The 27,988-nt window shown below is 40.8% G+C and overlaps 1 protein-coding gene across 8 annotated transcripts in view; it reads right to left on the bottom strand.

Annotated features, from left to right (window-relative positions):
- The window catches only part of PLCB4 (phospholipase C beta 4), a 418,385-nt gene that overhangs the window by 132,547 nt on the left and 257,850 nt on the right, over nt 1-27,988 (bottom strand). For all 8 annotated transcript variants that reach the window (XM_079944160.1, XM_079944161.1, XM_079944159.1 and 5 more), the window contains one exon: nt 23,184-23,282. In XM_079944160.1, the coding sequence (XP_079800286.1) occupies nt 23,184-23,267 (84 nt within the window). In that variant the 5' untranslated portion in view covers nt 23,268-23,282. The remainder of the gene's footprint in view (nt 1-23,183; nt 23,283-27,988) is intronic.

Here is a 27,988-nt window from a genome sequence, read left to right as displayed (position 1 = left end):
CAAGCTCATCTTAGAGGTTGGGTGTGGCCCCTGCAAAGAGATCCTTTGCAAAATGGGATAAGAACTCTAAGGAAGGAGAAGAAAAGGCAAATTTGCAAAATAAGGACAGAGTAGAAGAGCTTTTAGAAGTACTTGTTAAAAGGTCCTACACAAGGAGAATTAGGTGCCTATTTGGCACTGGGCTCCCTAGCAACAAAAGCAAAAGGGGAAAAAATATCATTTACCAGGTGTCCATTTAGTTCATAGATAAAAAACATCAGATGTTAGGAGAATCAGCTGCCAGCACAGAAATTCTCCAGTGAGACCTGTAAGGAGCTGTGATAGATGCTAATGACAAGGTTTCCAACAAGGCCCACGATAAACTTGTCGACTGTGACTGGAAAATTCTCAGACCAAGTGGATTCAAACTACCCATGAAAATCAGAGAACAGACCTGAGGGGTATGTGACAATCCGCTGAAAGGAACTGAAACCCAACCTATTTAGATTTCTCTGCACCTCCCACACATTCTCTATTCTTTTCCCCTAATAGCAGTTTTAAATTTCACACAGGTACCTACTGACCAGAACTTGGACTGTGGCCTCGTGACCACACTGAGGCTATAATATCCCCAGTTCCCTTGTCAGGAAAATCTTCCTCCAGACTTGAGCATGGCAGGGGAGATGTCAAAGGAAGCTGGGCCCTTGCTCCTTCACAAATCTGTTTGTTTGCAATTAACAGATGGTAGTGGGATCCTCTGGTAAGGATGCAAACCATAATGTAACTTCTTCCAGGGGGCTCAGAATTTCAATTCTCATAGGACTTGGTTAAAACTCATTAGTCACGCTTTAGAGCTCAAGGAGTAGTTAACACATCCAGCCCAAACCAGCTCTTTCCTTTGGCCATTGGGAGAGACAGTGTGAAAGGAACAGGAACTCCTGTGAAAGCGGATAAGCTGGTAATCGGAGGGCATTCTGTTTGGGAGAAGCAAGAAGCATCACTTTTGCTGGAATCACTACAGTTAGAAGCTGTTCCTGCCTCAAGGATCCCTGTTCTGAGGGGTTTTTGCCCCTAGGGGCTTCCAGAGATGCTGCCCCCATTTCATCAAGGATAGAGTATATTTAAAAGCTGTGGTCTCAGCATTATCTTTAGTGTATTTTTCCCCTAACACTTGCTATTTCAACATCATTCAATATCACAATTTATCTTTCAAAGATTCAAGTTACTTTCAAAATGATTTAGATTAAAAATATTTTTCCTTTATTTCAATTTTATAAGTGATTTGGTTAAACGACATTTCATACCATTTCTTTGCATATGGAGTGGTAGAAATCTCAGCAGGCCAAATACTCTAAATAGGAGGAAAGTATTTGGGTGGGATTTCTAGATAACAGGCAATAACAGGTGGTTGATTTTATTTTAACTGTGATTTGTGATTATTTCTTACCTTTCCCTCTCCTGCTCTCTCACCCACAATTACTACTTAAGTTAACTGTGAATGACTATATTTTTCTACTGTGGGGTCTGCATCATCAAACAGGGAATAGTCAAGTCTCACTACTGGGAAGGGATAGTGATTTGGGGCTGGTTAATAAACATGTTAACTTCACATTATTTCAATTAAACATTAGCTGTTCTGGGCCTCTTTTATGCTTGTGATGGGATGGGTAGATTAGAATATAGAAGGAGTGAAATGAGTGAGGACTTCCACATTCCATCATGAGCCTCCTGATTTCTGAGAAAGTGAACCCCTAGGATGTGCACTGGGGTCCAGACCTTGTAGCTTATCCTTCCTGGGTTTGACTGTCAGCCTCCGCACCAGGCATCTGCCAGACAATCTTGCACTGGTGCCATTTCATCTCTCCAAGCTTCACTTTTCTCACCTGTAACTTGAGAAAACTGATACCAACTTCACATGGCTCTCAAAGTTGAGAAAGCCCAAGTGCCTGGGACGAGGTCAATGCCAAATAACTGGTAATAGTTAGGAGAAAACTACTGTGTAATTCAGGGCTACTATCCAACACTCTTCAACAGATTTTCTGTGATGATGCAAACGTGCCAGATGAACACAGCCCAACGTGGAGGCTATGAAGGTTATGTGGGGCTATGAAGCCCTTGAAATGTAGCTAGTGTGACAGGGGCCCTGAACTTTTCATTTTCGTTTAAACAGCCAGGTATGATTAGTGGTTACCTTATCAGACACGCAGTATTTAGAAATAAGGGGAAAAATGTTTGAAGGAGAGTCAATTCTTTAAAGCTACAGTGGATAAATAACAGACCTGGGATTCAAACTGGTTTCTCTGATTCCAAAGCCTGTGTCTGTTCTACCCTGTCAACCTTGCCGAGCAGGTCCCAGTCTGCCTAAAATCAGTGGGTGTTTGGGTTGTCAGTGAATGAACACTGCCTTGGAGGCTCCACCTTTGGGTAAACATGGTTTGATCAACACTGGAGGAAGAGAAAGGGCTTTGTTAAGGCTGAAGAGGGACAAGTGAAGTCTGAGTTAGAGAAAGGCCACGAAGGGTCTAACCAAATATAAATAACATTATAAACCACTACCACCAAAACAATGCTAACTGAGCACCAGGCAATGGTCTGAGCTTTGTACACATTAACTTATTCACCGCCCAACTTCCCGTGAGGGAGGTACTATTATTATTCCCACTTTACAGAGGAGGAGGCCATTGAGGTATGGAAATTAAGCGTCAGCCCTGTGTCATGTAGCTGGCGGGGCAGAGCTGAGATGGATGGCTACACCGAAGCAGGCATTTGCATCATGCCTGCTTTGAGACCTGTAAGTGAGAAAGAGACATTGTCAGGGAGTGGGCCCAGGGAACTGCTCAGCATCACATCTGAAGGAGGCTTTGCTGTTCTCCTTGTCACTGAAGGCCAGTAACCATCACTCAGATCAGAAGGGCTTTGGAAATGTTTCAGTTCTAGTTACATCATGTTTAAGGATTCTCTTGTGAACTCCATGAACTGTACAGACTGTATTTATTACCGGTTGTTGTAGAAAGCTATCAGAATTTTTTCTTGGATCCTGGTATAAAGAAAAGTTATTTTTCCTAATCTGTTGCATTCCTTGTAATCTGACAGACAGTTTGAATCCTATTAACTGTTTTTCTTTCCTGCATTACTCTGGCTACCATGATCAAAAGTAGCAAATCTGCAGCTCACTTCTTTCAATTTTATGGGACATTTTTGCTGCCCATAGAGTGGCTGCCTGTTAATTTTACCCCTAATTTGATGTACTTTCCCATTTTTTTTTTTTTGTCTTCAACTTAAATCCCTAATACATTTTATCTAGTGGCACCTACTTCTATACTACAGCTGACTTTGGGATGTGGAAGAAACATGTGTAAATAAGCACGAAGCCCATTTCATGAACACCTGAAACTACTGGGCATGTTACATTGGTTTTAGGGTCCAACAGACCTGATCCAAACGTGGCTGGACACTTACAGGCTTATATGAGCTTCGTCTCTTCATCTCCAAAAGCAGGGATGGCAGCATGAACAATAACACATCTTACGGGCCACCTGTGGGCACTGCAGGGCTTGATGCATAACCTGCACCCATTACATTATTACTGATTATCAATATAAGAACACAGTGACCGTGACTATGACTCATGTTGCTAGTATTGTTTATGATGAATCATCCAAGAAACAAATGTGGTAACTGCCGCCTCCCCTACCTTACAGATTCTCTCTGAGGTTAGCAAGTCTCCCCAGAGGACACAGATAATATGTGGCAGGATTATATCTATCAGTACATCATGGTGGGGAGAGCATCTCTGTCACGTGGGTCTTCATGATGAGCAGTGGTACCGTGCGCGCTTATTTCCACTGATCCAGAATGCAGATCGGGAGGTCTACACGTGAGGATATCCCAGAGATTGTAAATGACTGTGGAGCTAGACTCGCTAAAGTGTGGTTTCTGCACAGAGAGGTCAGGCTTTCTTCTGTGCCCCAGCCAGCCTCAGTCCACATCAGGCACAGAGGGCAAGCCATCAGAAGGAAGTTTTAGTCCTTCCTTCTTCAAGGGTGTGTCGGGGAGTAGTGACCAGAGGAGACCGTCCCTGTGTTGGGAGCCCCTGCCTGGCACCTTCTTGATTTCGCTCTCAGATAGTGAGGGGCGATCAAGAGATTGTTAAGCAAGTTTTACAGGTGCTGGACCTACTATCTAGCTTGGGTTCTCAATTCCACAGAAGCAGCAATGAAAAGTTCTCCTTCTCAGTAGCCAACCGTGAGCATTTAGAGAGCTGATTTCAGCAATGATCGTGAAATACAGCGAACGCTTATTCTGATAACAAGTAGAAGGATTTAATCCATTCATTTCATTTTATTCTGACGTCAGAAATGAAGAACATCATCAACTTTCAAAGTGACCTGGCCTGGGAGAGTCGACGAAGGCTGCTGAAAATGAGCAAGAGGAAGGAACAGCACCTTTTCTGACTTATGTCATCTTTTAAAAAAAACCTGGGGGCTTCCCTGGTGGCGCAGTGGTTGAGAGTCCTCCTGCCGACGCAGGGGACACGGGTTCGTGACCCGGTCTGGGAAGATCCCACATGCCGCTGAGCGGTTGGGCCCGTGAGCCATGGCCGCTGAGCCTGCGCGTCCGGAGCCTGTGCTCCGCAACGGGAGAGGCCACAGCAGTGAGAGGCCCGCGTACCGCAAAATAAAAAGAAACTGAAACTGGGCCTGATGGTGTTTGTTATTAACAAGGGCTCTGACATATCCTTGGCTCTGTGAGAAGCTGATCAGCTCGATTAGGATCTGAATTTGGGAAGAAGAAGGAATTGCTCAAATGATCCACCTGAAAGAGTCAAACTCTGTATTTCTGTCTGCTCACTTTACGGTCCTCAATATTTAGGAATCTCCATTTTCTCTTTTACTTCCAGATAGAGATGTTGAATCTTTGGGTCTTAACTTTTAAGGTCTGCCAGTTTGAGATGTCAAACTCCGTATCTATCTCTCTTTGTCCTTCCCTCTCCCAGAAGCATCTCTGTTGTGGGCATTTTGAGGCCAAGTATGAACACTTAGACTCTGCGAGGGCTCTTGTCTTGTAGCAGGGCGCTGAGACAGGCTCCCTGATTCTTGCCAGACAACACTTGAAGAAATTATTCCTAAGATATTCGGCAATTACCTCTCAGAGTGCAAAAAGAAGAAGAAAGTCAACAAAACATGCCTTTCGATGGAGTGGGTGGTCACTCAAGAAAGTAACTTTCTTGGGCAGGAAAACTGTCATGTTAGTCAAAACAGTTGCTGTAGCAACTAAAATGAGAAAAATGAAAGAAGACCAGCTTACTCAGAGCCAGGGAGGAAAAGAAATGTTTTTTGTAACAAACATTTACAACAAACATTAAAAACATATGTCACCACCACCGCCACACACACATCCCACCCCAAAGATTCTCTCCTTGAGCCAACTTTAGTCAGGCTCCTCTGAATCTTATTCCCAAATAGGCCTTGACTTTTGGACTTCTGTGTCTGTCTTCGCATTGCCCAGTGTTAGCAAGAATCCTGCTAATAACTTGATTTAGCTAGAATCCTCCACCCTCAGTATCTGATCACCCTTAGTATCTGATCTGGTTCTTCAACCTCCACCATCTCCCAGGTGATGTCTGATCACCCTGGCTTGCCTTCAGCAAGAATCCTATTAGGGTGGTTTAGCCCAAATCTCTCCTTACCCCTGATGTTTCCTCTTAGTAATTCTCCATCCACTGACCCACCCCCAACCTGCTCCTTGGTTATAAATCTTTTCTTCTTTATTGTATTCAAAGCTGAGTTCAAATTCTCTCCCCTTCTGCAAAACCCCCATTGTAGTAGTCTCCTGAACACAGTCTGTCTTATTTTTAACAAGTGTCATGAATAATGTTTTCTTTAACATCCTCCCCCTCCAAAAAATTCTAAGAACATCAGAAGATGTGCTTTGCATAAGTGCTTAAAACAGGATCATAAGCTAGTAAATCCTTCTTTTCAGTAAACCACTTCTAATAAAAACACATTCAGTTCCAGAATAATAAATTACAACGAGCCAGGGATTATACATATAGCAACACAGAAGACATACATCTAAAGAGGCTGATCAAAGAAATAACATTTTGAACTATGGCCAAATGGAGATGACAGTCCGTGTTGAATAGAGTAACTGAAAGGAAAGGAATCTCAAATAACTTTCACGGAATTTCCCTTTGAATATCGGCATTGCCCACTTAAATAGTCCAGCTTGTAAAAATGCATTTTTTCTGTCGCTCCCTTTCCACTTTTATCTTCTGAAATAGCTTATGTTTAGGCTTCAAAGATACACAGTCCCCACTGGCTCTAAGGACCAATCCTGGTTCTATCACTTTTTCTTGTGTCTAAAAGAGGTGCAGAAATCACTGGCACATGCACATGGAGGACCACTGCTACCAACCTAGAGAATTCTGAGCACAGACTTGGCTTCAGAAAATTGCAGTCCAAAGGTTTAGTACATGACTCTTCTACCCTGAGAGAAGGGCTGTTGCATGAGTTGGGTCATCTGGGAACAGACATCAAGATGAACTTGATTGATTACGGGGAATTGATTGATTGATTACGGGAAATGCGTATGAAAGAGAAAGGGGAGAAGAAACAGGAGTACGCAGGGAGAGCCTTCAAACCACACTGGCAGGACTAATGACTGTGAAAGCAGAGGAGGGAGGAAGGATGAGCAGGTAGGAAGGGTCTCAGACTGCAGGGCAGCTGTGAGAGCGTCTCCGCCAGGTGGATGGGAGCCCCAGAGCAACAACCACCCACCAGAGGAGCCTCACCTGGGGCAGGAAAGGGCCGGCTCCAGTCTCTGCCATGTCACTCATTGGCTGGGAGCCTCGGCTGAACGTCGCAGGGGTGAGGATGCTGCAGTGGAGGCCGTCCCACTGACTACACTCCTAGTGAGTTTTGTCTTGGAGGGAGATGTAAATGGCACAGCTCCACGGCTGCCACAGATGGGATCTCTTGCTAACCCTTCCCTAGATCACCCTAAAGGAGCTCCAGTTCCAGTTTCTTAGGACCCTTAAAAGTCTTTACAAATTAGGAACCATTTAAATAACAATCAATTTGAGTCCCAGATATGTAACCAAGGAATTGCTGGATCATCAGAGATGCTTATTAAATATCTGTGAGGTGATGAATGAATTCCCTGCTGGGGACACAGCAGTAAACAAAAACAATGTATCTGTCTCTTGGTTTATATTCTATGTGTGACTTTGACAATGAACAACAAGCAAATAAATAATATATCAGGAATTGATAAATGCAAAGGTAAAAAAACTAAAGGGTAAGGGCTGTGTGTGTGTGTGCACGGGCACATGCGTTTTTTAAGTAAGATGATGATGAAGGCCTCTTTAGATGAGGTGACTTTGAGGAAAACTGGAAAGAAGTGAGGAAGTAAACCAGGAGAACTGATGATACATGGAGAAGAGCAGTCAGAGCAGAAGCTGCAAGTGCAAAAGCCCTGAGGTTTGTGTCTAATACTTCCAGGGAACATCAATGGGACAATGAAGTGATGGGTTTTGTAAGGGATTTGTAAGGGGACAAGTAGGACCCTGGAAATTATTTGGAATGAGGTAGGAAGCCACTGAAGGTTTAAAGTGGAAGAGGCGTATATTCCAACTTACACTGTAAAAAGATCCATCTTACCTATTCCTCATCATGTGTCTGTGAGGTAGGTATTATCACCCCCATGTTCCTGACAAGGAAGCTGTGGCTTAGTGCCTAGTGGGTTTAAGACTGGCTCATGGTTAGATCTCTTGAGCAGCAAAGCCCAAGATGAAGTTATTTCTGTTTAACTCCAAACCCATGCCCTTAACCAACTATGTGTACTTCAAACTCTTCAAGAAAGAGTTCTCTGGCAAAGATTTTACCCTAAATACCACTTAGTACAAACCCTTTATTTGCAAACAATATCCTGGCAACTTGTCTCTGCTGAGCATCCAAAAACTAGGCTCCTTTTTGCATCTCACCAAAGTTGAGAGAATCATCTGCCCTTTTAGGTACTTGGAAGAAGACAGTCCACAGTAGGAGAGCACTGGAGGCAGCAGCAAAAGTGTCCTCAGGGTGACTCTTCAGTAGAAAGAGTATGTTGGCTTACATTCCCGGGAAGCTATTCTGGCTCAGCCTATCCGCTTCATTAAATGTTTTGATGAGGCAGGATTTCAGAGCAATTGCCTACTATTTATGGTTTTAAGAATAAGCAGTTTAAAAACCATGTGTTTCTTATTAATTTATCAGAATCAATATTCAGTATTAAAAGACAGGTTTCCCTGCTGAGGATATGTTATGTCTATTTCTACTGATTGAAAGGAAATGTAATAGCACAGGGGACTCTATTCAATATTCTGTAATAACCTATATGGGAAAAGAATCTGAAAAAGAATGGAAATATGTATAACTGAATCACTTAGCTGCACACCTGAAACTAGCACAGCATTGTAAATCAACTATACTCCAATAGAAAATAAAAATTAAATTAAAAAAATAAGTTCATCACATTGTAAATCAACTATACTTCAATAAAAATTGTTATAAGTAGGTAAATAAAAATTAAAAGTAAATAAAAGATTTCATTAAAAAAAGGAAATGTAAAAAAAAAAGTAAAGAAAGGAAATATTATATTCCTTTCATATAGTACATTTTATCTAGTTGTGTGGGGTCTTCTCCTCCCAAAATGTAAAGACTAAGAAAGTCCTGCTTAGTACTTTTCTATCCTTAAATGCTGATTTTCACTGAGTCTAAGGTAGAGGTATTAGCGTTTTTAGGGTTGCTTATGAGGCAGTTATTTGCCCTTAGGGGCAAATAAATGAAAAATAATTTTTTTGCCCATCCTCATTTCTTTAGCAGAATCCAATTAAGAACGCCCGGCTGTAGTAATATAATAATTATGGTCTTAAATAGATAAAGCAAATCGGTGACTAAAAGAGTTAAACAGCCTCCATTAAGGAACTTCAGAAAGTGTTTTTTCAATAGGTAGTTTTTTTTTTTTTCAATCATACATAGTTCCCCAAAATATGTTTCTTTGTGTAGGGAAGGAATAAGATTTCCTTGACCTACTTAGGGTCCCCGGCTGGGTCTGAAAATTAAACTGACAAAACAGAGCAGCAGGAGAAGAGCATATAAATGTATTTAATGTAAGTTTTAGGTGACCTGGGAGCCCTTATAAGAAAACGAGGACTAGAAGAAACAGTTAAGCTTGAGTATTTTTGTGCTGGGTTTGCGGAAAAGTAGACAGTTGTGGAGAAATACCAGAGTCAAGGAGTATGAGGTAAGTGTAATAAACTAGGAAGGGGGGCTTCGGAAGGCCTGTTTGTTCAGATTCTTCTCAGAGCCCCTTTTTCTTCAGAAGATAAGGACCCCCCTTTCACCCAGGAGTAGGAAGCATACCTCTCACATGTGGGTTTTACGACCTGTTTCAGAGGAGAGGAGGGGAGTAGATGGGAAGGTCAGAGTGACCTTCCTGCTTCTATTGTTTTCTCAAACTCCTTCACCTTAAAATACTCAATATACTAAAGGTGCCATATTTGGGGGTGGCATATTCCGAACCCCATCATTTGCAAATGGCAGCCATTCCAAGATGTCAAGTCATCGTACTGATGGCTGTGATTCCTGTACGTTCTCTTCATCAAGACATCAGTTCTGGAGACTGGCTCTGTCCATGAATACATGCTGGGTAGTAGGCAACTTCTTAACTGATTTAAGCTTCTCTTTCCCCACCTGTATAACGTGGAAAACAATCTCATTTAATCCTCGCAACCACCTGCGGGTTTAAAGAGATGATTGACATCAAGTGCTTAGCACTGTGCCTGGCACCTAGAAGAGCTCAATAAAATCTAATAGGTTCAACTCCTCTGGAAAAAAGAAAAGTCTCTTTTAGTGAACAGTCTTCCCCTGTTTATCTGAATTGCCTGTTTGGGGAGATTAGTTGTAAAGGACTTTAAATGGATTTATTTTTCCTTCTAAGGAAGTCTAAAACTCCTTCCCTTGCCCTATGCCTAGTGGTTCTTAAATTCGAGCTGCATCAGGATCACCCAGAGGGCTCTTAAAACACAGACTGTTGGAGTCCACCTGCAGTTTCCATTCCCAATTCAGTAGGTCTGGGGTGGAGCCTGTTTTTGGCACTTCTAACAAGTTCTGCATGTGCAGCTAAGGCTGCTGCAAGGATTACACTTTGAGAACCACTGCAGGCTAGCTAGCATGGCATCTTTCAGCTCAGCCTGTGAACGGTTATGTTACCTCAGGTGAGGTGTTTAACCACGTTAAGCCTTGATTTTGTAATCTGTAAAATGAGGCTACAAAAGCCCACCTAACAACAGGGTTCTTAGGAGGTTTGAATGAAATAATGTCTGTAGAGCATTTACACAGTGATACCATTTGTAGAGCACCTGGTGAGGGTTCACAATGGCAGATATTTCTACTGGAAGTGAGGTAGGAGGGAGGTGGGCCCTGGCTGGACAGCTGGTATTTACCAAGTGAAGTAAAATTAGAGCTTTGTTTTCCTTAGACACGCCAAGGACAAAGTTAATGGCAGGAGCTGAGCTCTGCTGGAATAAAGAGATAAGATGACCACTCCTGAGGTCAAGGAGAACTCCCTGGACTGCACATGTGTAGAAAGGCTCCTCCGGGACCAAAAAGGAGGGGGCACCACCCCATAATAGGTGATCTCAAACCTCCCGCAGGCCTCTGTGCTGGAATCCATCTTGGCAAAAACACACGCATGCATGTTGGAGAGGGTCCTAGGACAGGTGAGGTGTGGAAAAGAAACGAGATAATTGGCCCAAGGTAAACAACGACCTGGAAAAACTGCCCTATATAAATGATTTAACCGCCTCTTTGCTGCACTCCTCATTAGGGAGGATGCTCACACCCTTTCTCTTTGGGTGTGCATCTCTGCCTTGCTTCTGCCTTACATAAACAGCTTCCCTGTGTGCTCTCCCACAGGTTGTGCCGTGCTAATAATAATAAATTTTGTACCTGATTTTACAGTTTTTGCCTCCTTGAAACATTCTTGTTTTCAAATGGGGCAAGAGCCAGGGCCTCTTTGCTTTTAGCCTTTAGCCCCTGGTGGACTAGTGGCTAGAATTCCTGGTTTACATCCACGCTACTCAGGTTCAATTTCTGGGCAGGAAACTAAAACCCTGCTTTTCAAGACCACTTGCTGCTGTCTCTCTGAGAACATAAGGACTGAAAAGCATCCTCCCTAAAAAGAACCAAAACCAGTAACAATGAAAACATTTATCATCATTTTTAGAAGTAGGGAATTCATTCACATGAAACTGAGTTTAAAGAAATGCCATTTTCTTACTTGAGAACGGACTTCAAAATGATTCACTTTAAAATATGCTGTATATTTCATTTGACTGTTCATTTGTTCACACTTGAATGAACTCCATTAATTCAATGGCCAGGCCACACGCATGAACAGAGTGTGATCCCAAACAGAATGCAGCCAGGATGTTCTCTGGGCCCCATCGCCATCAGGCTGGAGATCCACAAGGCTGCGCTCGTCAACCCTAATTAAAGGATGCCTGACCACAGCCACTGACCTCCTGCTCCCCTGCCGCTATAGACAAGATTTGAAGGAGCAGATATTGTGCATTTTACTATTTACACTCAGGTAGAAAAAAAGCAATAAAAAACTAGCACTGTCCACCTGAAACTAACATGATATTGTAAATCAACTACATTTCAATTAAAAACAAATGTTAAAAACAAAAAAAAAAGCACTGTCATTTTAGCCACTGAATTTTAACTAAATTCTTTAGCATAGCAGTCAGACTCCAGAGACCTAAGTAGCTCCTCAGCTAGCTCCTTACATTTGATTTACTGATTATTTATACACTTTCTTTTTGTGTTGTATTGCTTCATTTTGTTTTCACCAGCTCCTTGTAAATTGAACACCCTCCCGGATTTCCTTCTCTAGCTTCCTAGTGGATGCATGTCTCATCTTCCCACAAATAAGTCCTTCCTACACCCTTGAATAGCATGAATCTCAAGTATTAGAGTTTTCCATGAGACTGACTCAGACACCATTTCATGGGTGAGATGCCCCTATTCCTCCAGGGAATAGAGTTATCTTCTACCTTTGTGAAGCAATGAAGAAATGCAAACCCAAAGAAACTTCACAGAGAGGGAAAAAACATAAAAGTGAGAAGAGTAAGCAGAAACAAGTAAATAAAACTGGAGCATCTTAGACAAGAGTAACTGATTATTCAGCAAAAGCCAATACAGTTATAGAGAAAAGGGAACAAAATTAAGGAAGACTAAACTGAAAATTTAATAGTACATTCATAAGGGAAAATGACTGAGCTAAAAGTAATTACCTGAAAGTATCATCATCACCATCCAAACTAATTTGTTATTCATTTCTATGTATCATTATTCGTCTTCTAAGCTAGGTGTCTGCAGACCACAGCCCTGTTTTTGAAAATAAAATTTTCTTGGAACACAGCCCATTCATTCATTTACAGATTGTTGAATGTTCTATGACTGCTTTTATGCTACAAAGTTAAGTAGTTGTGACAGAGACCCTATGGCTTGCAAAACCTAAAATATTTAATATCTGGTCCTTTACAGAAAAAGTGTGTTGACCCCTGTTCTGTGCCTTTTCAATGCAAGATGACTGATTACATAAAGAGTACCTACAATAACCGTGGTTGACTGCAGAGAGGGACACACTCCTTCACCCCTCCCTGAATCTCGCTGCTCGCAAGGTGACTTTGCAGCCCCTCCCAATGTCCCCACTTACTTTGGTCTACAGCATGCAGCAGAAACTCGGCTGTGTGCAGGAAAGAACAAGCTCCATCTGCTTGCAGGAGGATGACAGACCAGGTGGGGTGGAGATGAGAGGGTCCTGCTAAGACCATCCTAAATCAGCCAGCCCCCAGTTGGACCAGCAAACACTTGAGTGTGCCCGTTCCAGCCCAGATGGCTGACCCACAGATTCAGACTACATAAATGGTTGCTGTCCTAAATCACTGAAGGGAATTAGAACGTGTCATCCCAATATATGCCACTTTGAATATGGATTTTTCTGAGCCGAAGGCAATTGAGAATCAACAAATGCAGAAAGAAACCTGGTCAGAGCTTCCCTTATCTAATTAAAGCAGAAACTTCTGAGAAATAAAGCCTTCCATATAGCCCCCCCTCCAGGGTGTTTTGTGGCCATGAAGAAGAAAGTCAGCACCAAGATGTGTCTGCACAAACCTTACTTAAAATAACCCTGATGTTCCATTAGTTTCACCATGTATTTACCGTCCCACAATTTCCTGCCCCTAGAAGCCCACTAAGCTCACTAAGGCAGGTGAAAGGACTTGCCCAAGGTCATAACTTGTAAATGTCAGGGTCAAGGCTCAAATCAGTCTTTTGTCTTCAAGTGCACTTACTTCCCAGAATTTTGCAAACCATACAGTCCTTTCCTTAAACACTTCCTGCTTGGATGACAATGGTCTCTAAGCTTTGGGGGGGTCTGAGAGCGCAGATAATGTTATTAGCACTGTTATTTCAAAGGAGGGTCTAGAGGAAGGAACAGGTCCGGGCGTTCTTGCAAAACCCCGGCTGATACTAGCTCTTGCAGCTCCGGATTGTTTCAGCGTGATTAAGTGATTAAGTGCTCAGGCTCTGGCCACACCTTTCTTACCATATGAGGAAGAGGTCGCAAGATGATGATGAAGAGAGAGGTAACTGAAGGCGGGTAGGTGTAGAATCATAGGATCCTTAGCTGAAATATAATACATACTCTTCAGACCCACCTACCTTCCTAGCTCCCCTTTTCTAGCACAGAGATATTAAGAAAATTGCCTGTAGAGATACACCAAGTAAAAGGAAGGACTAAGATTCTAGCTCACCTTCCTTAAATTAAACTTCTGGTGTTCTCTAACCGTACTCTGTACCTCTGGTGTGCACTTTGCACCCCGCCCCTTACAAATCCATTCTCCACACAGCTACCAAAGTAACTGTCACCAGAACGTAAACCAGATCACGTCAGTCCCTGTTGAAAATGGCTTCCCATAACACTCAGAAAGAAATCCAAGCTCCCCATCCCGGTCCTATGACCACTGAACTCATACTCAGATGTGCATCCAAGTCTCTTAGAGGACTAGTTAAAACATACACTGCTGGGCCCATTCCCGGAGTTTCTGATTCACCTATGAGATGGGCTGAGAATGTGCATTTCTGATAAAGTTCTAGGTGATGCTGACGATGCTGGTTTGGGGACCACACTTTCAGAACTGCTGCTGTACGCAATGAGGCTTCTGCCTACTTCTCAGACTTCTGTTCATACCATGCCCTTGCTCATGACGCCTACTCCAGCCAGGATGCCAACAGCACCCCTGGGAGTGGAGGACGGAGGAAGGAACAGAATGCATCCATTTGTTCATCCTCTTGGGTAGTTTACTATGTTTGTCAATTCTCTTTTTGTGCAGTTTATTTTAAACTAAAACTTATGTGATTTCTGTATATGCAAAATGCTTCTGGGGTACAACAGAACATACAGTGATAAGTACCATTCATTTCATGAAGAAGAACCACATAAGCACATCCATAAACTACCCCTTCTCTGACATTCTCTGTGCCAGCATCAGAACCCACCCAGCTTCCTGGGCTGGAAATCCCAACCTTGTTTTACACTTCTTACTCTCCCTCACCTTCTACATCCACCAGGTTAGAAAATCCTCTAATTCATTTCCATCTTCCACCCCTCCTCTTATTTCCCATGTGTCTGAATGACTGTCTATCCAGCCATTCAATCCCACCTCTACCCTCCCAGATACAACTAATCAGCCAGACCCACTTTCCAGTCATATTCAGACCTCACTCTTTCCTGCTAAAAAATATCCATCGAAGGGTCCCTAGAGCCTTCAGGATCTAGTGCCAATGCTTGGGCTGGAAAGTAAAGCATTTATGGTGGGACACTGCTCATCTCTGCAGCTGCAGCTCCTGCCTTCACCACCTGCCCTCCTACCCCAGACAGACAAGCCACGCCCCCCATCCCACACCCATGCCCTTGCAGGAGCTCGACTGTCCCCTCATCTTAGCTGTCCTTTGATCCGCTAATGGACTCACCCACCAATATGCAGACCGAAGGGGGCTTGCTCTCTGAGGCCTTCTCGGTCAGTCCCCTGGACCCACTGCCCACCTTGGTCTCCTCACCCCACAAGGGGTACAATCTACCACCTTCCTCATTGCAATGTGACTGTTGGGGGGAAAGCATGGGGGTGAGGGTGGTAGGACATCTGGGGCCACATGCTGAGGGCCTGCAGTATCAAACCAAGACATCTGGACGTAATTTGGTGGACAATAAACTGATATAACACATTTTCTGTTTTGTTTTAAATGTCCAATTCTAGTAGGGACTGGAGCTTGAAGAAAGCAGGACTCATGGCAAGACAGTGAATAACTGAACTAATTATCCACCAGGCACACGTAGGAATATTGATAGGTTCCTTAGGATAACAACTCAGAAATGGAACTCAATTTAACTCATTTCCCTACTTTCCCTCCTCTCCCTTCCAAATGTGAAATCACATTCTTTTTGGTTTTGTGATTGGTTTTAAATAATAGACAGAAGCCTCTATTTCATGCACCGTCAACTATCAACATTTCCTCTCACTGAGAATATTAAGCCTCTGGTTTTTCCTCTGTGTCTCCAACTAGTTCTCCTTTCCAAGATTTGTCTGTACCCTTACTTTGCACTGACAAAGTTAATAGATTTTTCATTCTGTTTCGTCAATAATAATTAAATATTTTGTCTACCATTAGGTTGACTCTAAACATTGAAAGACTAATAAATATGATCAGAATTGTTATCATTATGACGACCCTGTAAGAATCTTTCACTGTAAATACAAATAATGTGCTACAATTCCACTTTCTACTTTTTGAGCTGGATATCCTAACTCTGTGGGTGCAATTGAGTTTAAATCACCCGAAACTGGGAATGAGATAAAAAGATGGCTATGTGTCCTTTCCATGTTATACAGGAACGCTGTCTAGAGACCCACCCAAGGATGATTTATTTCTCTAGAAGAATGCCCTTTTGTTTGATTTATTATTTACTGTAGTTTAGGGCCCAGCTTTTCTGAAGTTAACTAGATAAGTTGCAGTCATTTTTTGTTCTGTAAGGGATGCATGTGATTTGTGTCTGGTAGAAAAGACAGCCTCAGGGGTTATGGTTTCATTACCCTCCAGGGCAGTAACCAGTTTTGTATCTAATTGACAAAGCTTGTTGCAGCTTTCCTTTCCTCTTTTCCTCCAGTGCTCTTATAACTAGACTTATCATCCTGCTGGTATCCTCACTGAGGAGCTAAATAAATCTTTCAGTCAAAATACTTTCTATGAGGATGTGTTTTTAGTTTTTTGCAAATTACACTTGTTAAATTATTTGCTTCACCGATGTGCAGCCTGGGGTATGTAGGGTGCCTGGGCCTTTTGGAGCTTCACTGAGTGCCCTACAGTTTGGTTTCAGAGCTACCTTGGAAAGAGGCCAAATTCGGCCTGTCCCACTTGGCTTCACTTCAGCTTTTATTGATGCTGCACTTCCATATTCCTCTGGGATTGGCAGCTACCATAACTGTTTCTGTTTTCCTGGCAGCAGTTGTGAGCATCAAGGGGCTCCGTTTCTGTGTGTGTGCAGGGGAGGGTTTTGGGGATGGTGAGTGGGAGCGGTTAGTAATAAAGACCAAGGCTTCTCCAGAAAAGGACACTCCAACCCGGCAGCCTGCCTCAGATACAAAATCCCACAGGTGAGGAAAAGGGGCAGCCCAACCCAAGCTGGGATTTGGGATGTGGGGTGGTGGGGGAGGGAAGTCAGCTATAAAACATTCAAATCTCTGCTCTGGCTGCCACTAAGAAGACGTGGCTGATGAAACTGCAGATCCCAGTTAAGCAAACTGAGAGCTCTTTCTGCATGCTGGGGAAAGAGGATGGTATTTTAAAATCTGGTTGTAATTTAAGCTAATTGTCTAGAAAACTGTGCTGTCCAATAAGAGAGCCACCAGCCACATGTTGTTATGTAAGCTTTAATTAAAATTAATTAAGATAAAACCTCAGTTCCTCAGTCTCACTGGCCACTTTTGCTGTTGTTGTTGTTTTGTTTGTTTGTTTTCCAAATGCCAAACTGAATTAATTTTGCTAAAGAGAAACTCTCGCACTCTAAGAAAAATAAGTGCAGTCTAGATTTTGTGCACAGGTTGAGGACAAAGCCCTGAGATTACCAACTGTGCATCACAACCCTCTTCACATGTGGTAACAGGCAGCCCAGGTACAGACCATGTCCATCACTGCAAAGTTCTGCTGGTGACCACTTCTCTAGAAGGACGACAGACCACTTTTCTTTCAAGGGAGAAAGGTCTTTAAAATTTTTGTGTGTTTAAGTATATCCATTGCCCTTCAAAGTTACACAAAAGCGGAGGTCTCAGGAGAGTCTGGATGGGAGAGTTTCAGCTGGACAAGGAACCACACTTCTCAGGATGAGAAGGGACCAGAATTTCCCATTTTCCTCCTTGGTTTGAGAGGGAGTTGTTTTTTTGTTGTTTTTTTTGTTTGTTTGTTTCTAATTGGAATAAGAGGCATATGGGAAAAAGGAAAAGGGTGTATTAGAAAAGGATTCTGAGGGAGAGATCAAAAAAGAAAAGAAACAGGAAAATGCTTCTTGGTGGAAGAGTGGGGCAAAAAAGAAGGCAATGAGAGAGACACCTGTTGCCCTGCTGACCTCTGAAATTTATTCCTCATGATACCTATTGTCTCCTACTGCATGCTGTAATTCTCCTCTGCTACCACCAAATTTTTAATAAAAGCCTATTTCACACAACATCCTTGTTCCTGAGGTTCAGTGATATAATGGGTTTAGGGAGAGAAATTAGAGCAGGGAACAGTCCTGGGAACAGAGAGGTAAGAAGGCATTGAGGAGCTGAGTGATCACAAGGCGGCCGTAGGCACCTAGGAATTCTAGGAAAGGCTGGGGTGAGCCCTGAATAGCCAGGGGATGGGGTCTTCAGCCCTTTAATAAGGACATGAAAGAGAAAGACAAATATCATATGCTAACACATATATATGGAATTTAAGAAAAAAAAATGTCATGAAGAACCTAGGGGTAAGACAGGAATAAAGACACAGACCTACTAGAGAACGGACTTGAGGATATGGGGAGGGGGAAGGGTGAGCTGTGACAAAGTGAGAGAGAGGCATGGACATATATACACTACCATATATACATCTACCTAAACACTACCATATATACATCTACCTAAACGTAAGGTAGATAGCTAGTGGGAAGCAGCCGCATAGCACAAGGAGATCAGCTCAGTGCTTTGTGACCGCCTGGAGGGGTGGGAGGGAGGGAGACGCAAGAGGCAAGAGATATGGGAACATATGTATATGTATAACTGATTCACTTTGTTATAAAGCAGAAACTAACACACCATTGTAAAGCAATTATACCCCAATAAAGATGTTAAAAAAAAATAAGGACATGAAAGGCAAGTCAGGATGCCAGTTGAGTTAGAGACATTTGGGCTGCATGGGTTTTAAAAATCACTGCTGTTTCTCTCCTCTGTGATAGAAAAATGTCTAAAGATTTTTACACCACTTGTACCACTTAGGAAACGAAATATATTTTTCATGTAAGTAACTTAAAAGTCAAGTAAAGTTAGATTAAAAACAGCTTTTGAAGTGGCAGGAGAATACAATCAGAGGCTACAATGCAGGCTGCAGTTCCTGAAATTTTGGGCTACCTCAGAAGAAATCCCTCAGCAGGAATAATAAAATAATGCTTAAATACAGTTGCACTAGTTGCATTTATTGGCAAAATAATACATATTTTTAAAACAGTGGTTAGTAAATGCTATTTTTTTCTGACCTAGTGAATGCTCACCCACTGATTAAAACACTTCCCTGCCTTCTTTAAACCAATACGTGGAACACAATTTAATGTTTGCCCGATCCTTCAGACCATCATGATAATGTTAGTTGCCATATGGTGCTGAAGGCGTTTATGCCCCTTCACAAATGGTCCCTTTGCCGTGGCACTTTTGGGATGATCAGGTTGTGTTTTCTCTAATTCCTGTTCCTCCCACTTGCTGTCAGCTGTCACTTCTCCCTGCTGTTCATGCAAAAAACTGTAGAAACAAACCTTCTCTGTTTATATTTGGTGCCTTGAAAATTTTAATGGCCGTGACTCTAAAGAACTAAATCTTACAAAATAGGGAAATACAGTTGAGCCTTGAACAACGTGAGGTTTCAGGGCTGCCAACCCCAGTGCAGTTGAAAATATGAATATAACTTTTACAGTCAACCCTCCATATCCGTGGTTCCGCATCCCCTGATTCAGCCAACTGCGGATTGTGTGGTACTGTGATAGGTATTTATTGAAAAAAATCCATATAAAAGTGGACCATGCAGTTGAAACCTGTGTTATTCAAAGGTCAGCTGTAATAAGAACAACTGGCTACAGCCCCATTTGAAACACTATTTGGCTTTCTGGTTTGAAAATTAATAAAGGGAAACCTTACTAAAATGGAGTCAGGAGGCTAGAAGGAGAAGCTCTCACAAGGTACCACTGGACATCAACTATGGGAAGAATTATCAGTTACAGACCCCAGAGAAGAATCATCAATAGGAAAGAATCATGAATTACAGGCCCCCAAAAGGAAAAGAAGTGCGTGGCATCTCCCACAAGGTACTGACTAGCCCAGCAACTCAGCCCCTGAGTAACCCGCCAGCTCCCTGAACTCGCACTTTTCTCCCATGGATTTTTGTTCAAAACAACCCCTCCTGACTTCCTCCTTTCTCTCTCTACAATAATATTCCCCTCCTTTGTTCTATGGACTTGTCTATGGTTTTTGCTATAGCTTGCTTGTCCTGAATTGCAACTCCTCTGCTATTCCTAAATAAACACATTTTTGCTGATAAAATAACTTTTATTTTTAAGGTCAACACCAGTTTGATATGTTTTATGAAGAGGCATTATTTACTTTATGAAGCTGAAAATTTTTTGCTTATAATCCTAGTAAAATAGCACTTAAGAAAGTTGAAAGCTTAGCGAGATTGTATTTAATACTTGTTAAGATTTCTTTCCTAGCTTTACCTCATTTTCAGAGGAACCTGGAAGAAAAGTAAATGCCTTTAGAAGTGCAAGTCATCAGTATTTTCTAAATATAAGTGAGTTATGATGATTAATAACCAAAAAAAATCATGAGAAACAAAAATGATTCAATGATGATAAACTTCTAGTTCATCAAATCACATTTCACTTTATCAAAAAATAGTACTCTTTCTCTAACTGGTTTCTGCTTATATGACAGCAGAAGAGATACTCAGCCAGTGATTACATTTAATCTCTTCAAAATGACCTTCTCTGAGGAACTGGAAGCCAGGAAGTGTTCTTTAATTATCCTATAGATTTCCAGAGCCTGGGAAACTGCCTCAGAAAACCACAAATATTTTGGGATACTCTAGCAGATTCAGGGAGAGATGTCACTCACCAGCTTAAAATGAAGGGCAATGGCCATCATCATGGTGGCGCTGGTACTCAACCTAGACCTGAGTTACCTGGGAGAAAAGGCTTGGAAATGCCTCTAAGTTAGCCCTTGGCCTTCTTGCCAAGTTGTGTAAAGTGGACAAAAGTAGTCAAGTGCACTTAATTGCATTTGGCTTGAACTCTCAAATTGTTGATATCGATAATTTTTAATTTAAAAGATGAAAATTAGATATGATTTACTGTAATATTTTGAATGTGTTGAAGTACAGCTTTCCACACAGGTCTCAAGGACCTCTCACCATTTCAATTATCAAGAAAATGAACAAACTATAATAAAACCAAACTTAGTTGGAATCAATTGTATCTCAAATCTCCCCTTTTTTTTAATAACATCTTTATTTGAGTATAATTGCTTTACTATGGTGTGTTAGTTTCTGTTTTATAACAAGGTGAATCAGTTATACATATATCCCCATATCTCCTCCCTCTTGCGTCTCCCTCCCACCCTCCCTATCCCACCCATCTAGGTGATCACAAAGCACGGAGCTGATCTCCCTGTGCTATGTGGCTGCTTCCCACTAGCTATCTATTTACATTTGGTAGTGTACGTATGTCCATGCCACTCTCTCACTTCATCCCAGCTTACCCTTCCCCCTCCCCCGTCCTCAATTCCATTCTCTATGTCTGCGTCTTTATTCCTGTCCTCCCCCTTCTTCAGAACCATTTTCTTTTATTCCATATATATGTGTTAGCATATGGTATTTATTTTTCTCTTTCTGATTTACTTCACTCTGTATGACACACTCTAGGTCCATCCACCTCACTACAAATAACTCAATTTTGTTTCTTTTTATGGCTGAGTAATATTCCATTGTGTGTATGTGCCACATCTTTATCCATTCATCTGTCGATGGACACTTAGGTTGCTTCCATGTCCTTTAAAAATCCCTTTTGATACTAGATATTTACAGTGAATTTGGCAATTGTAGGCATTCTGCTAGTCCCTGGAGAGAAAAAGATAAGTAAAATATGGTCCTTGACCTCAAGAAACTCAGAGTATACTAGGAAAGACAAAAACATTAAATGAAATGTGAGTGCAGTGTAGTATGTGCAAGGGTAGTTTAGTGGTAGCACAAACGAGTGATCAATTCTTATCAAATGGGTCAAGGGAGATATCAAAGAGTAAAGATTTCTCATCTGGGTTCTGAAGGATAAATAGGAGTTTTCCAGTCAAACAAGGAAGGATAAGTGCCTTTCAGGAAAAGGCAGCAGTAAGCACAAAGCATGAAATAGAATAGTTTATTGGGGGAATTCTAAGCGTATTCTTAGGGTTCAAGCAGAGAGTGTTTGTAGAAAACTGGTGGGAAATGAGGCTGTAGAATTAGGCAGGAGACAAATTATGGAAGACCTTGTATTTCATTCTGATGAGTCATCTTTATCCTATAAGAGGGAGTCATGGAAGCTTTTAAATAGAGGAAGAAGAGGTTCTGATTTGTATTTTCAAGATTACTCTATGATGACAACTATGGAAGAGGAAAAACAATTAGAAAAAAGACTAGAAGAAAACTGCAAAAGAGTTAACAGTGGTTGCCTCCAGGTGGTAGAAAATTGTTTTGTTTCTTCTTATAGCAGAATGCTGTTCTTTCAGGGAAGCAATAAAGTTTCAGTAGTATAGATAGCTGTCACCACAATACTTTAATTCAATATGAAGAATACTGACTACATTTGGGTCTATCCTTTGCCTTTCTCAATTCTGTTTACACAAAACAACTATGGTATAAATCTACAGAGTATTATGATACATATTTTGGAAAAACCAAGTCAACCAGTAAGTGAGTTGTGTCAGCCCACAGACCTCACGAAAAGGCCTGATGACCTGAACACCTGGGAGGCCACCACGATGAGCCACATACGTTCCACTGATTTTGAAGGGAACCAACTCTGACTCTGCATGAAGTCTGAACAAGTTTTGCATCTTACTTCGCCTTAGAGGCAACACAGTATCATCACACACCCCTCCACAAGTCACCTCAAATTCAAGTAAACTCTAAGAAAAACAACATGTTAACAATGCAAAGGAGGCTTCCACTCTCTGTCCTAAACCTTCTGAACAGACTGGTGGCCCCAAGCCCCTGGTTTCTAGAAAGCCTGGAGCCATCACCACCTTGCAAGGGCACAAGCAATAAATAATAGAAGCAGAGGCACGCAAAGCTTTGGTCAAGCTGATGTGTATAAATGAGACGAGCAATGCACGTGACCAGCACAAAATCCAATCAATACTACATTTATGACAAATAGAAAGTGTCATGAGGAAAGCCTGACAGAAGCACTTCGTTAAGCAAAAACTATTACTCCATGAAACTCATCTGTAAAACAAGCATAATAATGGCAACAACCTTATAAGGTTATTATAAGGAATTGAACAAATAATACACAGGAAGTGCTTAGAAAGTTGTCTGGCACACAGTAAGCACATAGTAATTTATAGTATCATCATTATTATTATATCTGGCACAGGGAGAGTGCTCAGTAAATTATAGTATTATTATCATTATTATTATATCTCATAACTTTGACTCTTTCCAAATATTCCAACTTATAAATCTCCAGGATATTCTTACTTATGTCAAAGACTATTTACTCAATACTGTGATTAAAATGAAATAATTAGAAGAATGTTTTGAGAGAAACGATTAATAACACTTCTTTACCTCTTCATATCTGTCAAAAACTGCTCCTTCTTGCAAAAACGAAGGAACTTCCTTCTGCCAATTAAATTCATAAGGTTTGGCCATGATTATATTTAAGACCTGAAAATGAAAAAGGGTATCTCATTAGTGAACACAATTAAAAAACAAGTGAAGATCAAAGGTTAATCATTTTATATTTACGTGTTTGCAAAAGCTTTTCTTCATACACATGGACTAAGTCCATAAATTGTCTTTTTTTTTTCTTCTTCCCTTCATCTGACCCTGAATTCCCTTCTCCTGGGTGTTTGGTGATCATTTGGTGATTGTTTGGGAAGCTTCCCCCTTCCTCTTCAAATCCTATAAAATAATTATGTATATATAAAATCTGATGTCATCAGATAAAAGAAAAAAACCACACACCTAAACCTACATATAGCAGAGGACTGCTGTAAAGAGCAAGAGGTTCTACAAGCCTCCACCACAAGGTGAACTCACGGCCAGGGGGAGTTGACAGGTGATGGGGTTGTAGAATCAAGTAGCAGTAGCTGTAATTTTTATTTCTCTTGGTCCTGTCTTTAGCCCTCTCTCACCCCCTCCTCCCTTGGGCCATGCAGTGAACAACAGAATGTCTGCTTTGTAGCATAGGCAGTGAGTATGACATTGAAGGGAGACTGGCATTGTCCAGAGTGGCTGCCTACACTTAGGAAGAACTGGATGTTCCTTTTACCCACCCTTCTTAGCATCCTGCACCATGGTGTGCATGCAATAGCTATAAACAGGGCATCTTAAATGAAAAGAATCACCAATAAGAATCACCAAATATTTGAGCAATGCAAAGAACAGGGAAGGCAGACACCAAACACAGTAAATAGAAGAACTTACACCCAAGAAAACAGAGTTAACAGGACAAACAGAATCTGACTTTGACTTAAGGATGGCTGATATCCTCAGAGGGAGGAAAGAGTGCATTCTCTTTCCAAAACACAATTAACTACAGATTCTAGAAATTTTAAAAAGATTGTTGTAGTCAAACTCCTAATAAATAGGTGACCTGCACTGTAAAGAGAATTCATATGAAGTGCTGAGCCAAGGAATTATCACAGAATACAACACAAAAAGAAACAGAAAGCATGACTGAAAAATTAAGAGAGATGGAAAATGGAAACAGAAGATTCGAAAACCACCTTATAGAAGGATATCTTCTATTAGAAGGAGAGAAAGTAAAGCCAATGGAAAAATGGGAACAATTAAAGGAATAGTAGAAAAACATTTCTGAAATCTGAATATTTGTGCTCTCAGTGTGAAAAAATCCAGTGATGCACTAGGTATAAATGGGGGAAAAAGATACACACACCTAAACATTCCTTGAGGTGACTAAGAACAAGCAATATGAAGAGAAGTTATGAGATTTCTCAGAGATGCATAGAGAGGAGACAATTTAGAATTGAATGGCAATCAGCATGGAATCAGGCACAACATCAGAGTATTACACATGAGAAAACAGCAGAGCAATAACTGCAAAGTTTTGAGGGAAAGTAACTGTGGACTAGAAACTCTGTGACCAATGGAATAATGGTTTAATTGTTAGGAGAAGATATATTTACAGACTTTCAAGGTATCAAAACGGTTTAATAACCTACTCTGAAAGAGTTAATGTATTATATATTCTGTCAAGAAGAAAAAGAAATATAGAAAAATAAGAGATATGGGAAGTAAGGCTGGCAGGAAGGAAGGGGAAAGGAAGGAGAAAGGAAGGAAGAAAGAAGGGAAGAAAGAAAGAAGAAAGAAGTTTAAAAAAGAGACAAATTTTACTCTTAAGTCTTATGTATTATACAAAAAGAAGAAGATATAGAAATTACAATCTAGCATCCAAATTCCAGATTATATCAACACAGGTAGGTGCTGGAGGCAAGGAAATATGGAACAAAGGGAGGTAAAAAACATTTTAGGGAGTGCAATATAGGTAGTTAAAACTCTAGATATTGGCAGAAAAATAGAAGATCAATTATGAGTGTTAAAAATTTAATAATTTTCCTAATAGAAAATTTTAAATGGAAAGTATAACTTGCAAATAAATGAGGGAAAAAATAGAACGAAGAAATGTGAGCCTCCTTTAAAAAGGAAACAGATAAAAGATGTGGGAAGGGAGAGGGAAAAAAGAAGAACACACAATAACTGGAAAACAGAAAGTAAATGTATTACTAACTGTAATAAATATGATTTGGCTAAATCCATTTATAAAAGACAGAGGCTTTCAAATTAGGTAACATTATAGTTGTTTACCAGAAATATTTATAAAATAAAAATTATATAGGAAGTTTGAAAATGAAGGGATGAAAAGAAGATATAATAGGCACACGCTGGGAAAGGACCAGATGTAACACTAATAATGTTAGATGTAACACTAATAATGTTAGACAAAATAGACTTCAAGGAAAAAAGCAAGAGACAGTGATATGTCATATTAAGAGAAGGGGTGATCAAAATTTTTCAAGTCATTAACATTAGATATGTGACCACACAGCATCAAAACATAGATTGAAAAACTGAAAATACAAAGAGAAACAGGCAAAGTCACAAACATATTAGGAGATAATGATTCTCAGAAATTAACGGAAGAATATTGAGGATTTGAAAATCACACAAATTTAACCAAAACAATTTAAATGACTCAAGTTAACATAATTTAAATATATTACTTAATGAGTTTAGCCCCCCCCCCCACATATATCTTTCCTTCATTCTCTCTTTGTACCTGGCTTCCCCAAACACATATAACAATCTCAAAATCTGATCATGATTAGGCCACAGAGAAAATCTCAGTACTTTTCAAGAGTCAGAAATTACAGTGGCCATGCTTACTGACCATGACTAGGCCAACTTATAAATTAATGATAGAGAGTGTGTAAAACCTACACACATAGGAATTAAACATAAACATACACACTTCTAAATAATTCTTGATTTGAGCAGAATAGTCAAAGCAGAAATTATAAACTTCTTAGAAATGAAAGATGGGAGTACTATATATACATTAAAACCTAACCCCAAATAATAAAATAATGACTGGTAAAAGTTAATTATTTTCTGAATATGTATATATTAGATAAAATTTGGCAGGTATTGGGGAGAGAGACAGAGAGAGAGTTGGGGTAGGAAGGAGGATGAGGAAGAACCGTAAACTCACAATATCCATGATGAAAGGTGGAGTGTAAATACAGAGAGAAGGTGAACACCGTAAGAGATACTATGTATAACTTTAACCAAAATATTTGAAAACTTCAAGTGGATGTTTTTCAAAGTTAAAATAAATTTGGCTCAACAAATGAGCAGAACGCTTAAACAGACCAGTAATCTTGGGAGAAATTGAAAAAATAGTAAAAGATTAGGCCCAGACGATTTTACAGGTGAGTTCTACCAAATCTTCTAGGAAAAGGTAAATCCTGTGTACCTACATTTTTCTAGGACATAAAAAAAATAATAATAATAAAATAAAGCTACTACCCAACTCATTTCACAAGTGTCTTGTCAGACTCTGAAAATGACACCACAAAGGGTTAATAAGAAACCAACCAACCAACCAACCAACCCTAGAGCTTATTCTCACAGAGAAAAACCTCTGCTAAAATATAAACCAATCTATTCCAGAAAGTTACTGAAAGAATAATTTGGGATGTTTCCACGCTGAAAACAATCAATGTGATTCACTAAGGAGCAAAGTCTAATACATGTACACATTACAAGGTGATGTGAAGCTGAACTTGAAAAGCCTCTAACACATACCATTAAATGAAAACCACGTTTTTGCAGCAAGCCATGTAGTAATATGGAATAGGAACAGTGTGACACCATTTACCTAAATACACAGCCACAGAATGACATGAACTGTGTAGTAAACACACACGCACACACACAAGGCAAAACTATATATTTTTCTAGGTAAATATTCATGCATATAAATACATTATTAAAAAGTTTGGAAAGAACCTTGCAAATTTATGACTCTGCTTACTTCTGGGGAGGGAACAAAGCTTGGGGCTGAAAGTCAAGATATCTTTCATGTTATCTCTGTCCTGGACTTTTTTATTATGGGAATATATTCCTGCATTCATGTGCTGCTTGTGTAAATAAAAAATAATGCAAATTTCAAAAAGAAAAAAAAAAGTTGAAATCACACAGATAGGCAGATGCATGAATCTTTAGTCCCAAATAATTTAAAGCAGACGAAGAGCACATTAGGTCACGTTTCAAGATAGTTTCTTCACAATGGCAACCACAGGTGTTTGAAGGAGGAACTCATCCAATATTTATTACTGACCAGGCTAAAAACTGATCAAAGCATGAAGGGCATTCTAACCAGCCCAGACTGAGGCAGGAAGCAGCCCTCTATTCGTCAGTACCAAGGCCTCCCATGGAAAGCCAAGGCAGACAAGCCATGCCAGTGGGAGAAGAGAGTCCATCTGTGAGTAGGCTGGTCCATGTCTCAGTCTCCCACAATGGCTGTGACTGGGTCTCTCTTCCTCTCTCTCTCTACTTCTCTGTTCCTCTTTGTCTGCCTCTCTCTGTGTCTTTCCATGCCCATTTCTCAGTGTCCACAAACACAGCCCCTCCACCCAAGGCAGTGTCAAAGCAAGCTTCTAGTGCAGTGATGTGCATTCCTGCCTTCTATGTCGTAAAACAGATCTGCAGAGAAAAACGGACCTGCAGACCCCCCTCAGGCTATCATGGACGTGTTGTTCAGTGACCTATAATAAGATGAGTCAACTACAGGGACCTAAGTGTTAGCATTAAAGAAGGATGAAGAAACAACATGGTGGCTTCCCCGG

The sequence above is a fragment of the Stenella coeruleoalba genome (assembly GCF_951394435.1).
Source record: "Stenella coeruleoalba genome assembly, chromosome: 15".
Taxonomy (NCBI): Eukaryota; Metazoa; Chordata; class Mammalia; order Artiodactyla; family Delphinidae; genus Stenella; species Stenella coeruleoalba.
This window is presented reverse-complemented; position numbering and strand designations above follow the sequence as displayed.